The sequence below is a fragment of the Aptenodytes forsteri genome, unplaced genomic scaffold (assembly GCF_000699145.1).
Source record: "Aptenodytes forsteri isolate BGI_AS27 unplaced genomic scaffold, ASM69914v1 Scaffold267, whole genome shotgun sequence".
In the NCBI taxonomy this organism is placed as follows: Eukaryota; Metazoa; Chordata; class Aves; order Sphenisciformes; family Spheniscidae; genus Aptenodytes; species Aptenodytes forsteri.
Window position 1 is genome coordinate 1,600,230 of NW_008794173.1, and position 17,643 is coordinate 1,617,872.

General features: G+C 42.4%; 1 protein-coding gene across 1 annotated transcript in view; it reads left to right on the forward strand.

Moving 5' to 3' along the window:
- ITPR1 (inositol 1,4,5-trisphosphate receptor type 1) overlaps positions 1 to 17,643 on the forward strand; it is a 167,325-nt gene that overhangs the window by 67,150 nt on the left and 82,532 nt on the right. The window contains exons 25-36 of the mRNA XM_019473245.1: positions 30 to 200; positions 1,170 to 1,235; positions 2,128 to 2,265; positions 3,849 to 3,974; positions 4,347 to 4,547; positions 6,068 to 6,319; positions 6,865 to 6,990; positions 7,718 to 7,846; positions 11,706 to 11,826; positions 12,468 to 12,652; positions 14,011 to 14,159; positions 15,133 to 15,244. Coding sequence (XP_019328790.1) covers positions 30 to 200; positions 1,170 to 1,235; positions 2,128 to 2,265; positions 3,849 to 3,974; positions 4,347 to 4,547; positions 6,068 to 6,319; positions 6,865 to 6,990; positions 7,718 to 7,846; positions 11,706 to 11,826; positions 12,468 to 12,652; positions 14,011 to 14,159; positions 15,133 to 15,244 — 1,776 coding nt within the window. The remainder of the gene's footprint in view (positions 1 to 29; positions 201 to 1,169; positions 1,236 to 2,127; positions 2,266 to 3,848; positions 3,975 to 4,346; positions 4,548 to 6,067; positions 6,320 to 6,864; positions 6,991 to 7,717; positions 7,847 to 11,705; positions 11,827 to 12,467; positions 12,653 to 14,010; positions 14,160 to 15,132; positions 15,245 to 17,643) is intronic.

Consider the following 17,643-nt stretch of genomic DNA (forward strand, 5'->3'; position numbering starts at 1 on the left):
GTGCAACTAATGGATTGCATTCATGTAAGGTTCAACTGCTTGTTACCAGCCAAGATGTTGACAACTACAAGCAGATAAAACAAGATTTGGACCAGCTGAGGTCTATTGTGGAAAAATCAGAGCTTTGGGTGTACAAAGGCCAGGGCCCTGATGAGACTATGGATGGAGTTCAAGGTGAAAATGAACACAAGAAAAAAGAGGTAATTAGGTTCTGTTTGCACAAATTAATGTATTAATAATTTATGAAAATGTAACTGTTTCCAGAACTGTGACTAAAAAAGCCAAACATCTTTGCAGCACACTGCATAGCCTGGTGAGGCTATCTGAATTGCTTTTGGACTAAGGCAAGAATAAGAGGAGAACTTGAGCTAGTTGATGCTAGTTAGTCTCAGGTGGAAATGGCTCAGGATTAGCACCTACTGATGTGTCATCAGAACAGTTGGTTTGGATTTGCTCTGGCTCCTGAGTTGTGTCCTTTCAGCACTGACAGATTGCATGTTTTAATATGGTCAAAAGTACCAGGGCAGAGCTGTGAACTGTTCAGGTGATGCATTTTGAATCATGGCACTATTGTTAAATGGCAGAAGAGAACAGTGCTTAAGAAACCTGGTAAATGTTGGTGCTTTATCTGTACCTGATGATACTAGACTTTCCTGGCATGCACATCTGGCTTAGAACTAGTTAAACACCTTTTGTCTCAGTATAATTTGCAATCAAATAGAAAAGACCGGGTGAGGGAATGCAAGAAATAGTCCCTGGGTTATGAACATTTATTTTTGGAAGTAAATAGAAGTAATTTACTCATTGCTTTCCTAGTGTTAGTTCTGTGAGGTATCTCTTGATATCTATGCAATGACAGTTTAATAATAGTAGAGAGGGAGAGAAAGAAGTTTTTTTGGGGGGAGACGATTACAGACAGAATGTGACAAGCAAAGGAAAGGACAGGAGGTTGCTGTCTTTAAAATCATCCCACCCTCACCTTATTTTATGTTATAGAGGTCAGTGAGACTTGACAGGATAATTATATGTATTTTTCTGAGACTGTCAGAAAACTGAAGGATGACACTCCTTTCCAGGAAGAGAGCACGCAGTATCCGACAATGGTAATTTTAGCCTTCATGAAGACAATACTGTAGGCTAGTAATAAATTGTCTGATTTTTATCCACAGGAAGGTCACAGCAAGTCCCAAAAGCCTGAAAGTACCAGCAGCTACAACTACCGTGTAGTAAAAGAGGTAAAACTTTGCTTCTTGATGGTTAAATGGAAGTGTAAATGAGTAACACAGCTCTGGAGAGCTGCAGTCAGAGGGAGACACCCAGGAAAGTCTGAGTCACTCTTCCATTGTGGAAACTATTTGCTGAGTAATAACATATCCCAACTTGAATGAGAAGCCAGGAATATAATAAGCACGACATGTATTCTTTCCTTAAGAATGGATTAGTGAGAAACGCGACATTTTGCTGCTGTTTCAATGGTAACACAATATTTTTATTGTTAAAGGCTACGAAGGAAGTAAGCAAGTGGAGGAGCTATTTAATTTGCCCTGTCCTGAGTACCTTGCACTCAAAACCACCGTGCTGTTGAAATTTAATTTAAAAAACACCAGACAGAGCATGCGTTGGCGCTGGTCTGGTATGAGCTAATGGTTTTTCTGTAGCTCCGTACTGCAGAGCCTGATGCCGGGTTCACTTGACACGGCTGAATTCTGCAGGACCGGCCCTAGTCAGAGATGTCATGGGTGGTGCCCAGGCCAGTAAACTGCTTCTCTTACCTGTGCCAAGTGGTGCAAGGCTGTGCTGGCTGCTGTGTCCCCGGAGGGGTGGTGACGGGGGGGTGGCTGCTGCTCGTGGGGGCAGCAGACACCATTGCTGCCGTCTGACCCGACGTTTCCTGGCAGTTCTCGGTTCCAGCTGGGTCCTTCTGTACCTGTACTGATGTTGCAGGAGCAACCAGGCCTTAGCCTGGCCTTCGCTCCTCGCCTCGAGACCCCAAAACCTAATTTTGCTGCCTAGAGCCTCTCTGGTCTGTGCAGATGTGTTTTTCACTGTTGCTGCTCTCTGGGAGCCACCTGGCATGCTCTGAAATAAAACCCAGAATTTCAGCTCTAAAGCAAGTCTCTTCTTCAGATCCTGCTGCGGCTCAGCAAGCTCTGTGTTCAGGAAAGTGCCTCGGTCAGGAAAAGCCGTAAGCAGCAGCAGCGACTTCTGAGGAACATGGGAGCTCATGCGGTTGTGCTGGAGCTGCTGCAGATCCCTTACGAAAAGGTTGGGTTTCTGTATGGCTGTCGCCTTGCTTCATGTCATGTTGACGGGCTTTTAATACCTCCTCTGAATCTTCCTGAACCCTCTACCTTTATATTTCATTTACAGAGGCTATTTTATATAGCCTTATAGTCTATGAAATATCCACACTTCAAAAATAATGGGGAGCTTATATAAGCTTTGTTTGTTTGAAGTCTTTGAATATACAGTGTTATGCACTATTTCCTGAAGAAATATTTGTCCATCGTAGCTCAGAGTAAGACCAAGGCTCAGCTCTCAGCTTTTCATGGGAGGTGTGTGCTGCCTTGAAGTTAAGCTGTGTCTGTGGAAGCAAGACCCTCGTTATTGCTACGAGGTAGCTGTATGGCAGCCATCCTGGGAACACTAAGGGAAACGAGGGTGCCTGGTCCCTTGCGGGATTTATCAGCAGGTCTACCTAGTAGTTAGACACAGACACCCCCCCAGTTGTAAAGTCCCAGACTCCCCCTTAGAAATGAATAAATACCAACTGGCTCTCCAGGCGAGGGCTGCTGTTCATAATTAGCCATATCAGAGTGCCGTGTAATGTCAGCGGTGCAGTTTGAAGCCCACTTTGACTGGGTTGCTGTATGGTTTGAGCTTGCACAGCACTGCATTGTGCTGATGAAGCACACCCGAAGTTCATCGTGTTGGCTGCCCATTAGTCACACGTGACAGGTACTTACCGTTGCATAGGTGAGGGAGCTCTTCACATTTTCCCGGTGTCTGTCACTCTGCTGTCCTCTGCTCCAAACTCTACAGGTTTCTGAGAACCGGTAATTCTAGACAGTAGCTTTGATTAATGTTAAGCTAAGTCTCATGCTGTCTCGCTTCATATTTTGCTAAAAAATCAGCAGCAAAAACCCCCTCCAACACCTCTTGTCACCTTTCTGTCCCATACGTGTGAATACATATTGGACAGGCAGTGTGGAAGGTGTTTCACCCTTGGAAATATATGAAACTCCTTAAAAAAAAAAGCAGACACTAATTTTCCAAACTGCATTTTATACCATCAGTGGACTGGTAATCCACACTGATGTCAGAGGAAAGGCACCAATTCCTGAACTGTACTTGGAAGCATGCAAGTAGTGTGCAGATTCCAGTAAATATAAATTGGGCTTGACTGTTGCAATAATAACTTTCCATCTTTTTTTTTGCCATGAACTACCTATCTGTTGCTGCTGAAATGCATTTCAGTGGAACATGGCAATTTTCCTGTGTAGCCCCAAGGTGATGATGTGTGGTTTGGCCAATGTACTGGTATGTTCAGAAGTGTAAAAGTGACTAAAGCACGTTGCTGGCAGGCTTGGCCATGGAGTATGCAATTTTAGAGAATAAACTACTGTAATTTCTATTATGGTCTGTATTTTTGATGATCTTTAAAACTGTGAAGCAGGCCAAACTCATCCCTAATGTCCCTGAACTGGGTGGAGGTTTGTTTTTCTTTGGAGTGTGAGAGAGACGTGACAGTTCCCTTGCAGAGCTGGAGCTGCGGCTCATCCAGTATTCACCTGAAAGTGAACCTTCAGATTCCTTTTAACCCCATCTTATTTGTCATGCAATCACAGGCTGAAGACACGAGGATGCAGGAGATAATGAAGCTTGCGCATGAGTTTTTACAGAACTTTTGTGCCGGGAACCAACAGAACCAGGCATTGCTGCACAAGCACATAAACCTGTTCCTTAACCCAGGGGTAAGAATAACCTCATGCTATGATTTATTATTTTTCTGGCAAGAAAAGAGAATGGATTGTCCTTGGTGATCGCCTCTGGGCTTGTTCTGATGCAAGATTGGTTGAAGGGGTCACATTTTGTTTTCATTCTAAAGCCTCGGAAGTTGGCGAGATCGGTTTGTTTAGGACCATTTCAGTGTAGAAGGTTCAAGAGGCTGAAGTGGACTGAAAAATAGGCTTTGATACGAGCTGTTGTGTTGAAAGATTGAGTCCTCAGAAACGTTCTTTTCAGTCCTGCACCCTGCAGGAGTGTTGACTTTATCCTGACCTCTGTGTGGGTTTCGTGGTTTGTTTATTTTCTAATTTCTTCCTTTCTTTCATCCCCTCCATTAGATTCTGGAAGCAGTAACAATGCAGCACATTTTCATGAACAACTTCCAGCTTTGCAGTGAAATTAATGAACGCGTTGTTCAACACTTTGTCCACTGTATCGAAACACATGGCAGAAATGTTCAGTACATAAAGTTCCTGCAGACAATTGTCAAGGCGGAAGGAAAATTCATTAAGAAATGCCAAGATATGGTAATGGCTGAGGTGAGAGCTGCAGAGATTTGCAAGGTCTGAACAGAAGTTTTCACATACCATTTGGTGAAAATGACAAATTGATCCTCTCGCTTCTGGGACTGCCAAGAAGCTGACAGTTAGCTCTCTCAATGCAAAAAGAGCATACAGCTACCAGAAAGCACAGGCTTTTTTGTGACTGAAAGCTTTCTGAGCTCTTCACCTATAGGTATAACGAGTGGTTGGTTATTAATGATACTTAGAAGTTATTTTCCAGGCCTCTACACAGCAGAGTATAGTCGGGCTTATGAAGCAAGGGTGCCTTTCTCTAGCAAAATTGGGTGGAATAGAAATAGTTTAATTTCAAGATCAGTAATGCAGAAGGAAAATTTTACCGTGATGGTAGAGTATTTTGATGGGAATTTCTTATCTCACCAAGACCTACATATTCAGCTGTTTAAGTCCTGAAGGGGGAAAAGTCTGAGGGTCTTCAGAAATTTAGATGTGTAGGTAATGGGGAAATTGGAGTGTCAAGATAGAAGGGAGAGGTAAGAGAAGGGCAAATAAATCCCTTTAAGTTGGATATTGGATGTGATCTGTTTGACAGCGTATTTGCATGTCTGATGGGATTTTTATTGGCCTCCTCAGCAGGGGGAGCCCGAGGATCAGATTTGTCAAGGTCTAGCTTTTGTGTATCAATCTTACTAGATTGATCGAAGGTCTTCCATATTTTGTCGTTCAGTTCAAAAATGGTTTTGTGAGCTTCTCAGCACGGAGTCGAGTTTGTGAGATGCTCAGCAATCAGCTTCCATGGTGGTCAGCAGCTGCTGAGGAAAGGGGGTTGCCTTGGGGGTTGCCTTCTGTGTTTTAACTAGCTGTTTGCCACAAACCCCGTGGGAGGACAGCCTCAGATCCCTCCAGCTGCATGCTCAGAAGTGTCCAGCCCGGAGCAGGTCTCAGTTTGCTTGTTCTCCTTCCCTTCATGGAATTAGAGGAGGTGTGAACTGTTCTAAAAATGTGGCCATCCAGGTCTCAAATGTGAAGCTGATAGAAATCTTCAGTGTGTGACTTAACGTGTCACTTGCTAGCCTTGGAAAATTGATGATGTTTGTTTAGAAGGGTGGAATTACTGAGCCCTGCAGTCCTCCCATCCGGCGTGCCCCTGGGGCATTTCTCTGAACAAAACAGTATGTCTGCAGCTAGCTGTATTAAAAGTCAGCTGAGGCAATATACGTGAAATAAAAAAGCACAATGGAAAGTCACAAGCTTCTTGGCACAACTTCTGTCTAAGCAGTCAGTTGGGCTGACTTTGAAGTTCTTCAGCAGTTCAGAAGTGGTAAATTCTTTAAGAGAAAATGTCATACTCGAGCCCTCTATCCCATGAAGGAAGCACAAGAGGAATGCCCAGCTGACTTGGTGGGCTGCACTCCTTTTAAGCATCCAAAGCTAATCGGGATTTGCACAGTAACAGTCAGCCCACAGATTAGGGGAGGATGCTGCAGAGAGATGCACAGGCTTTGATCTGCTGATGGAATATTTTTCTTTCTCGGTAGCTGGTGAATGCAGGAGAAGATGTCCTAGTGTTTTACAATGACAGAGCCTCCTTCCAGACTTTGGTGCAAATGATGAGATCAGAGAGAGATCGGATGGATGAAAACAGCCCACTGATGTACCACATCCACTTAGTAGAACTGCTTGCTGTGTGCACAGAAGGCAAAAATGTCTACACAGAAATAAAATGCAACTCCCTTCTTCCTTTGGATGACATTGTTAGGGTAGTAACCCACGAGGATTGCATACCTGAGGTGAGGGCTGTTTGGAAGCACTGGCCTATATGTATTTGAAATGTGCTGGCTTTGGGCGACAGAGATTTGATATTGCTGAGTCTGGCCTGGGAAGGGTGGTGGTGCAGGTGGACAGCAAGCTGTGAGCTGGGAAACTGGGTTCCTTCCCTGGTTGTGCTATCGGCCACCCCAGTGAATCTGAGTAGTTAAGTTAAATCCTTTTATACTTGTTCCTTGCCCTTAAAATGGGGATGTGATGCTGTACTTTGTTGTTTTATAAGGTTCTTGAGGCAGGGAGGTTTATGGAGTATGCTGCTAACCTTGAACAGATGGTTCTGCAGAACTGGAAGTGATTATTATGCTGACGTTTTGTCTGCAATAATCCTGGTGGTTTTTATTGGATGATGTCTTGCTATTCATGGCATTAAATTTCACCAGTGCTTAAATAAAAGGAAGAAGTAGAATTACTAATGATTTTTATAGCAGTTTTAATGTGACATTATATTCATTCATAATACCATTCAGATTTTTATTTTTTAATGGTGATTTTTTTGCTCTACTTCTAGGTCAAAATTGCATACATCAACTTCTTGAATCATTGCTATGTGGACACAGAGGTAGAAATGAAAGAGATTTACACCAGTAATCATATGTGGAAGCTATTTGAGAACTTCCTGGTTGACATCTGTAGGGTAATGATTTCTGTATCTAGAAACTGAATTAAAAAAGCTTAAATGAACTTATCTAGTATAGAGCAGTAAGAATAAGACATAACAGTGCATCAAGGCAGTAAGTATCCTGAATACTGTGTTCCTTCAAATTTATATGTGCCTTCTTTTCCTTATGCCTGTGGATTTCATTAGTCATATTCCATGGAACACATTAATATTTTCCTTTTAAAAATTAAAAAAAAAAAAAAAACAAACCTCAGAAAAGCCCCACACCCTGCTCTTTTGTCTAATGCCTTTTTCTGTTCTGCCACCTGGCTTGCTTATTCTGGCCAGGATAGTGAGCTCCTTCCTGAGCAATAGTCAACGATTTTTGGCAGGTCAGGACAAATTTTTTCCAAGCTTGGCATTTGTTTGGCCATATGGCGTTTTGCCTGGGATTCCAAGTATTTCCCCGTACGAAAGCATTACACCTCAGTCCTCCCTACCCTACTACTTTCTGTCTTCTAAGGCACTCTGGTTTTTTCCCTCCCTCCTAAACATGCTATATGCCAACACATTAAAAACAGTAACAGTGTTGGGCTTCTGCTTTTGTGTGTGCTGGAAATCCAGAGATCCAAGTGTCATAAATATCGTTGTGGCAGGGAATTGCTGCGACTAGAACAGTGTGAAATCAAGAATTCCAGTCTGTAACACTTATTAATCTACCTTGGTTGAGCTGCTTCTGACCTAAGAATGAATTGTCTTGCAGGCTTGTAACAACACCAGTGACAGAAAGCATGCTGACTCCGTATTGGAGAAGTACGTTACAGAAATAGTGATGAGTATAGTCACCACTTTCTTCAGTTCCCCATTCTCTGATCAGAGCACTACCTTGCAGGTAGGAAAATGTAGAGAGACAGAAAAGTGAAAATATGCTGCAAATGCAATTATGTTCATTCCACTTTGGTTCCGTTTACCAGTTAAAAAGAAACACGTGTTTGTAATGGGGGAGCAGATAGGTATTCTTTGTGACCGGGATGTTTCTTTTGCTGTAGAAGTGGAAAGATTTATAGATCAGAGTACCAATGTTCTTCTAGAGAGGCTGAAGTGTCAGTTTACTTCGTTAGCAGATTCAACTCTGTGCTACCACTGAGATCACACAGGTTTTTTGGAGAAAGTTTCTACGTGTCACTATTAGGTTCCGGGTGAGAAAATCACACTGCAAGTAGGGGAATGAAGGATTTCTTTGTACGTTTTGTATTGCAGTTGCATCTAAGGGCTCTGGTTGTCCTCTTTGCGGCCTTAGATCAGAGTACAGTTGAATAAGATGATGTGGGCAGGTGCAGGAGAGCAAACAAGCAATTTTGCTCAGCGATATTTTGGCATGCCAGCTGTCTAGCAGTGGTAAAGCAGTAGCACGGCAGCAAGGAGTTCTCCAGAGTGCCATGAAGAAGGAAGATAAAGCTTTGGTGGCAGGCTTTCCAGACAGGAGGAAGAGGGTGTTGCATTACAGAGGGTGCAAAGGTGATTGTTTAAAGAAAGCATGTTTTTATAGGAAGATTCTAGTTTCCTTTAAAAACAAAAAATTTCCAAAAGCTCTAGTGTGCTTCATTAAGGTGAGTAATTTTTGTCTTGTTCAAAAGTTGGGGAAATGTGGGGGAGAAGCTTGGAACGTTTGTGAAGTGACAGAAGGTAGAGATTTCCACTGCAGAACAGCAGTGTTAGGACATTGCCCTAATATTAGTATTGCAGCACTAAGATAACATCATTCATGTATTCATAAATAACTTTTTGGGAGGAGTGTGGGTGGAGCGGTCAGGTGCCTGGCAGGTCTGTCAGAAGTTTGAGTATGGTAGTTGTTGAAACTTGATGCAACCTCATCGTGCCAAAGGCGGTTTTTCACAGTGCAAACTCCAGGTTTGTAATTGAGTGCAACTGGCAGCAGGTTAGGAGGCATCTGGTTCCCAAAAGTGGCCTTAAAGGGTATCTGGCTATTTGATGTGTCAGTCCCTCATCAAAGAACTTACGCTAACCCTTTGGATCATGATGTGCTGCCTGGGTGACTGCAGTGTTCCAGGCAAGTGTACATAAAACTGCTGCGTGACTGTGCATCAGGTGAAGCCTTCCTTCAGCTCAATATCAGCAGTGATGTTCCTGCTTTTCCCTGATTGACTACTCGTAGCTCTTGTGTTGACGGTCTGCCCCCCTTGAGTCAGGACACGTATTCAACCCATGTCTGGATGACCAGTGGCCAGCCTGATCTACCGACTGTTTAGCATTCAACACAGCCCTGCTTCTCATAGGCTTAGACAGCCCTCCTTATTCAGACAAGGAGACAGTCACACTGAAAGCAACAGAGCTGCATTTGAGATCGGTTCAAATGCTCTTAAATTGCCAAACTGTGGGCATTGCTTGTGAGAGCGCAGGGAGCTGCAACAGCTGTGTTTGGGCTGAGCAGCTTTATTAGGGTTCTGTCTTAACTCATGCAAGTCTGAGCAGTCCACAGTTGATTTGCTCCTCATGTGACTTTAAAATGTCAGCCACTATTTGCGGTATCAGCCTCCATGCTAGTTTGTCAAAACTTCATCGAAAGAAGATGAGAAATCGAGATCAAGTTAGCCTTGTCCCCCGGGGCTCTGCCCTTCTCTCTTCCCTGTCGTGCTTTTAATTGTCATCTCTGAGTGTACAGCATTTGAATACACTTCCTTACCATCGTATTTAAGCGATTTGTTAATTTTATTTGTCAGCAGCTTTTCTTCAGTTTCTTAATCTCTCCCTCTGTCTAGCAGGATGAAGTAACTTTTTTCACCTCTCTCTTACCACCTCAGTTGATAGTTCTGCCTTATCCTAGATTCATCTTTCCTCTACATCTCTAAGTTAAAAGCTCTGTTTCTTTCCCTTTTTCTGCCTGTCAAGACTCTTGCCCATAACCAGGGACTCTCCCATCTGAGGAGTACAGCCCGTTGAACCATCTGGCTGTGTACATCACTCCTCCGGGTGGGATTTTTCCCTCCTGTCTGAGATGCCGCAGGGCAGTCTGCAGCTGCTGCTACCTGATCTGGTGCCGCTGTCTCCGTAGGCGAGTGACCATTGCCACTCTCCTTTGTGTTGCCTTTGGATTCAGTCACTCCCCGTCCTTTCTGCTGCACCTTGTCATCTTGTCTCTTCCCATGCGAGCCTCTTCTTGTCTTCTGCGCTTTCGTGTTATGGCTTGTTCAACTTAAATTGTACTTCCCTTGAGTCAGGACCAGCCTTGCCTGTTCAAGGAACACCTTGTACGTCTGTCATGCAGTTCAAATAATATAAGACTAGGGGAACATAAATACCTCTTTTTCAAAGAACAGCTGTCCAAAACTTTTCCTCTTTAACAAGTATTGTTTAGCCTGTTTGCTGCCGAAGGGTGCTGCTGCCCAAGGCTTTCCTTCGCAAGTGTAGTTGGAGGCATGTGAACATGGAGTAAATTTCTTATTTGATTTATTGACCTAGGTGAAGCAAATGAAACATCTTTGAAGCTTTTTAAGACCAAAAAGTCTTTAAACATGAACTGAAAGGAATACATGGGTGGCTTAAATCCGAAAGTGCGGTATTTTCAGTGCCCTTGGAGAATACTACGGTCTGCCATGTTTTTGGTGTTTGGCTTATTTCTAGAAAGGATAATAGGTATTTGCCTCTTAATATTTTTTGGTTCTTGAATTTTGATTCTCCTTTTGCACATTTCATAATGGTGTTGTTTGATGAATTGATCTAATAGATTTTAATTATCTAATAGATTTGGCTTTTTCATCTAACTCCACTTTTTTTCTTACAAACAGGCATTAATCTTGACCAGAATAAAAGAGGTATTTTTTCACTGGTTCCTAAGTCTTGTGGGCTTTGCACTGTGGTGTAGTTCCTTTAGCTGATAGAAACATTACATAGTTAGTAGGCACAGGGACATGGGGTATTCCCTTTCAGTGTAGGTTCATTTGAAATATTTAAAATACTCTTTCCTCTGCAGGTAAAAGAAATAAACTGTTTTACTAAGTAATTACTGTACAAAACCAAACAGGGAGCTTTGGTCAATATTGTTGGGATGTTGCAAAGATGAAAGAACAGAGCTCGTGCATGTGTGTGTGTTGGAGTACCTCACCTATCTGTAGTGGAAGATCACCTTGTGAAATACAGGGCTAAAAACCACACCTTAATTTTGGCTGATCCATAGCAGCTGTAGTGTTTACCACTAACTACTACCTATGTTGGAAGTAACAAACACACAGCTGATTTCTTCAGTAAATTAGATACCAGCTAATAATACTTGAAATGATGAGTTTTCAACTCTGGAGCTGTGCTGTTGTTTAGCCAAGAGCAAAGTCCCATTTACATGTGGACTATTGAGTCAGCTACTGGTCAAGGCTAAAAGAAGAATCTCTGTATGCCAGGTTTGCTGATAACTCTGATTAAACAGATGAAGATGACTGCTTATTTCCTTTGCTTAGTCAGGCTTCAATTACTTGAGGCTTTATGCTTTAGAAGTTACCTGTTTAATATTTCCCTTCCAGCCTTTGTTCCCACCCTTTCCATTCAGTTGCTGATTGTGTGGTAGATATGCTGTCTACAACATGAAGTTGCCTGACAAGTGGATGCAGACCAGTTAGAAATGACTGGTGTGCAGAGAGTCATGGCTGAAGCTGGTAACCAGTATTACCTCAAGGTGATGCTGATACATCTCAATATGGCGTGATGAGTTGAATTTTCTTTTCTTTAACCTTGTGTTCTAGACTCGCCAACCTGTGTTTGTACAGTTGCTGCAAGGCGTGTTCAGAGTGTACCATTGCAACTGGTTAATGCCAAGCCAAAAGGCATCAGTGGAAAGCTGCATTCGGGTCCTCTCAGATGTAGGTAAGAAATGGATGTAATCAGAACTAACTGCTGCAAACATGGTCATTCAGTATTTGCTGCCTGCATGTCATCCTTCCAAAAAGAAACCTCAGTTTACTTCCCGCAGGTGCCACTTGCAGATAACTCGGAGCCAAGGCATAGTACAAAGCCAGAGTTATGTTCATATATTGTCATCGCTGAGCAATAGGTGTTGTCATTGTAACCTGAAGTGCTTTCTCCATTTAACCTCAAAACTCTCTGCAGTCCTGTTGATCTGCAGCAGGGAAATAGCTCTCTGCCACTCCTCCCAGTAATTTGCTCCACTTTTAGTAGCAAGAAGAGTAATTTGTACTGGACACGAGGCCAAATTCTGTTGGATACGTGTACATGTGTGTTAGCATGAGATGTTGGGAGTGTGTGTGTAAGGACAGCTTCCTACTCCCACATTTTGAAGACAGTAAACAGCTCTGAGGTGTGAAAGCCTTTAAACATAATGCTACAGAGAGGTCTGACCCATTACACAGGGACTGCACGTTGCATTGTTTAAAGTGCACACGAGGGAGATTGTAGAAGGAGTTGCAAGTAGAGCTCATCTTGTTCTTGCATTGGTTGTAATACATGGGCTGAAGGAGTCAATTCTTACTAACTTTTGCTTGTTGCAGCAAAAAGCCGTGCGATTGCAATTCCTGTAGACTTGGACAGTCAGGTCAACAATCTCTTCCTGAAATCTCATAACATTGTACAGAAGACTGCAATGAACTGGCGAATGACTGCAAGGAATGCTGCCCGTAGAGATTCAGTGCTCGCTGCCTCCAGGGATTATCGAAACATAATTGAAAGATTACAGGTGACTACACAGCACCCCTTCCTCCTTTGATAAGCACTTACTTGCATGCCTACACAAAAGGAGGAATTTACTAAGTGAAAAGACATTTGGGAATGAATTAACTAGTCAAAATGCCACACGGTAATCAAGTTAGCTGATGCTGAATATAATAATATAATATTACTGTAATACTGTATATAAAATCAAATGTAAACCATTGTATCAAGACAGGTAACTGAACATGCATGGCTAATGGGTATAGAAATACTCATCCTAGGAGATGCTGATATTTGAAGCTAGTGGTACTCAAAGTATTCTTGTCCCACCATTAGTAATATTTATTTGATAAGACAGGACTTTTTCATCATCACAGCCTTCCAACTCCTCCAGTGCTTTGCTCCTTGTGCACCAAAACTCCCAGTACAACGAAAGGTGCCACAGCCCTGCCTGGAAACCACTGCAGAGCTTGAAATAAATAGACATATCGGTTCCTTGTGAACCAGTTGCAGTCATTCCCTGAAACCAAGTGTGTGCATTCCCGTACTGTTTTTGCTAAAAAGACTATTTAAACATAATGCTAGGTGTTAGAAACAGGGATTGATGTGTTATAGTTATATTCTATGCTCAGATGCGTAGAGAGTTGAATAAGGCCTTTTTTATACCAAATAAAATTCATCATCTTGAATGATGCCTTTATCCTTTGAAGATTCATTCTCTGGCCAAAAGCTTTTTCTGGCAAACAGTTCTAACTAACTTTACGTAAACTTATATTACGTAATATAAAAACACTGCCCAACCCATTCTCATTGAAATAGCTTCTCCCTCTTTATCCATTCCTGTCTATTTGTCCATTTTAATTTGATTAAACTTCCTCTCTGGCTTCAGAGGTATCTCAGTATTTTCTGCTTGTTTAAGTATTAGGATAAATGTAGTTTCATTTTAAGGTAGGTACAGCTTTCCAAAGATTGATGAAAAGGGGAAGAATTTTATTTTTTTTTGTAATTTTAACAGTAGTATTTTTTTTGTCAGCTCATGTAAGCATAAATAACCTGATCATTATCACAGAGTTTCAGTGTAGCTCTGAATCCACATTTTTCTCTTTCCCCTATATGAACAAGAGCACCTACAAAGATGGGGAGGGTAGGATAACTAAGTAATCTGGGGGACTGCTGGAAATCAGGGCTCCCCTTTTAAAGACAACTATTAAATGGTAAAACTGAAAGTCTTACCTGACCAAACTCTGAGGTCTTTGATCTAGTTTATCCAGGCGGGACAGACCTAACTGTCCTGTCCCTCTTTTGCGGTTTGTAAAATTAATCTGCATATACATTTATATGTATTTAAAGTTTGTTTAAAATCTTGATGTGATTATATTCTAGGACATAGTATCAGCTTTAGAGGATCGCCTACGTCCTCTTGTCCAGGCAGAGTTGTCAGTACTGGTAGACGTGCTTCACAGGCCTGAACTGCTTTTCCCAGAGAACACAGATGCAAGGAGGAAATGTGAAAGTGGAGGTTTCATTTGCAAGTAAGTTGTCCTGAAGTCTGGCTTGTTGGGAGGGGTTTTGTTATGTTTTGCTTTTTCCCAAGTTTCCCATGCCCTATGGAACGGTGCCCTCTTGCCCAGCTTTATGTAAAGCAGAGTATTTCATGATGCGGTAAATGCAATTTGTCCTTGGATGGTGGTGGTGGGGAGCTCTTGGGAATGGGGAAAGACTGCTTGACGTGCTCTCACAGCTAATGCTTAAAAATTTCCGGCTTTGCTGCAGGATTGAAGTGTTATAAACAGTAGTATAAACAAGTAGAAAATTATGAGCTAATCCCTGTTATTCTATCCCCGCCTTCAACCCTTAGTAATTTTTGCAAGGTACTTGATCTTGTAGCACTTAGTGCTGGGTAAGTTTGTCAGAATCGATTGTTATATGCATCACCCAGTGCAGATGCCTCCCAAATTTGGAGGGAAGGAAAAGGAAAGATTACAAGGTCATTCAGAGGGCAGTTCAGAGCAGAATCCAGCTTCTCAGATCACCTCCTGGAGGGGTGGATTATATAGAGTGTTTATGGAAACTAGGTACCAGAGTAACAAACAAATGCTGGGTAGGATGGATTTCTAATTGTGCTATCCAGGACTCTCAGTATATTTTTTAACAAAGTAGTATGTGGAATAGTTTTTCTTTCTTACTGTTAAGTGCTTGTTCTGGAAGACCAGCGAGTCCTAAATCCCCCTGCCCCTTCCCCTGATGCCTTTCTGCCTCTAGTCAGAGGGTTTTATCTGGCTGTCTTCCTGCCAGGGGGGATGCAGGTTCCTTCACAGCTTCACCAAAGCCTATGGTAGTTGGTTCAATGTCGCTCTGAGAGAATGTTCCCAAGATGGTTGTATAATGGTATGATAATAAAACTTGTTTGCAGCTTAAATGAATTAAGTAACATAGCCACGTATATCTTATCCCATTTTAGAATATTAGTACTAAAATGAGCTGTGATTGATTGGTTATTTTCAGGTTAATAAAGCATACTAAACAGCTGCTAGAGGAGAATGAGGAGAAGCTATGTATTAAAGTATTACAGACGCTCAGGGAAATGATGACCAAAGATAGAGGCTATGGAGAAAAGGTAATGTAATTTACAGTTCATCATTCTGTGTTAAACACTGTCTTTATTATTGAGTAAAGGAAAATAAAATTCTCGCTCTTTCAAGCTGTGTTTTGTATGTTGTAAGCACTTCTATGCTGGATCAGGAACAAAACATTTTTAGTCAACTAAAAACTTTAAATATAATTTGAAAGGTAAGGTTGTTTCTGTTGCTTTTCTACTTTAGACTTTGCAAGTTTAAGTCTAATTCCTGTGGTTGCTGGCACTGTAAAAATACCTAATTTTGTTACCTTTTTATGAAGGATATAACCTCTTTATCTGCTCTCTGGGTCTAGGTGACTCTTCATCAGGTCACGTAACCTTTCAAGAAGAGGACATTCTGTAGTTTAATTTTAATTTATATACATCTGAGTCATCATCTTGTGAATTACAGATGGAAACTGTCTGTACACCCACCCATGTTTTTTTTTTCTTTCCCTTTCCTACATACAACTCCTTTGTCTTGTTGAGAAGAATGTTTTTCTGTAGGTACAGACCTGTTCTCTATTTGCATCAGAAGAGTGTGTATATGCATATATGTTTGTGTATCTAGGCATTCCTACAGTCAACCTCAAAATCCTAGTCTAAGGTATCTCATACATTTTTAAGCAACCTAGGTTATTACCATGCCACATGGTAGGTGTACAGAGCAATATACCCTCCCAGCGAACGTGCTCATGAGCAATTGAGAATTGCCAGTCGGGACTGGGGGAAGCAGTGGTGTGGAAGGACGCTCACTGCAACTGGGAGTCTGTGCCCGGGAGCAGATAGTGTCTCATATCCAGTTCTCACTTGCAGTAGGGTTTAAAGTTGTTGCATAGTGCTAGATTCACAGCACAAAAAGGCAAAAGCTTTAGAGGTAAGACAGTTTCATAATAATAATAATAATAATTGTTTATTGCTGTAGCTATAGCTGCAGCCGCAAGGGAGGGAGATGCTCTGAAGGCAGAGGAACCCGTAGCATCGCTGGGCCAGCTGGGATGTTGGACGTGACCCCTGCTTTAGCTAGCCTAGCTGGAAGTGAGGAGGACGCAGGAGCAGAACATAGTGCTCTGTTGCCAGTCCAGCAAGAGGCAGGCGCTCGCACACCGGAGCACAGGGACCTGGAGGAGGGAGAGCAAACAGAGTGAGGAGGCTATGTGCATGTGGGTGTGCACGTGCATGTGTGTGGGCTGTTACCCGAGCACACCCAGCTGAGCACACAGCAGCACCGTGAGTGAGCGGGAGACTCCTAGGAAAATGCCCGAAGGGTAGGGATGGTCGGTGCTGTGCTCCTTGCCCTGTCAGAGAACACTCTTCCCACGTGCTGCTACTACCTCTTGGCTGTCAGAGGTCCAGCCCACCTCCCAGCCACTGCTGCTTTGCTCTAGACCTGCTGTCCTGCCTAGGGATTTTTTTTTCACTTTCCAGTAGCAGTATTTTTTAATTAACTCATTGACTTTGGGGGAATGCCCTAATCAACTGCAAGAAGGAAGCATTTAAATGTGGGATGAGAAGGGGAGCTGGGTAGGTGGGAAAGGGCAGCAACTGCAGGTTTCAGCCCACTTTCAACACATTGTCCTTTTCTGCTGAAGTGGCAGCGTCTTGTGCTGGGTCATAACAGCAGAAGATGAAGCCCTGTGGAAACCTTCTGTCTTCTCCTCAAGGTCCCTTTACGAAGACATCTGCAAAATAGTACAAGTCTGATCTGGAAGGGGACTGGTTGTAGCCTGCAGAAGTTAGTCTGCTCCTACAAAAGGGAGCTGGGCTAGATGATCCTCCTTTAGCAAGTGTAGAGTGCTGATATTTCCTGTTGCCCGAAGCTGGGGATGTAAAAGATTCAGTGTAATCATAGATTTGATTTTACGGTTTGTTGATACATCAGTGTACATTCTCCTGTTAAAAACAGCCAAGAGAGACTGTCCAAGGTCACCTTAAGTAATAGAAAGGGTGGATGATATATATGCTATACACCAACAAAACCCAAATGAGAGCTTTGAGGTTTTTTTCTTTTAAATGCAATATGCCACTCGGAGATTTTTCTAAATGGAAATTAATTTACAGGAGTTCCTTAGACTTTATTTGGCCAACTCAGATGAAGCAGTATTTCTAGAAGATGCAGTTAACATAACCTGCACTGTGGAGAACCCCACAAGATTCTAAAAATCTTCAAAGTGTAGAAAATGCATTAATTTCTGAAACAGTAGATCAGTTACATAATGCAAGATAAGAATATGCTTGCCTGTGAAGTGGATTTCCGAACATGAAAAAGCAGCTGATTTCTTACAGATAGACTGCTAGTAGTAGTAGAACAGCTTTTACTGTCTGGCTGTGAGGAGTGCAATCGTATTTATTCTCCCTTGTGACTCATATAACTGTATTTAGTCACCACTTAAAAGGCA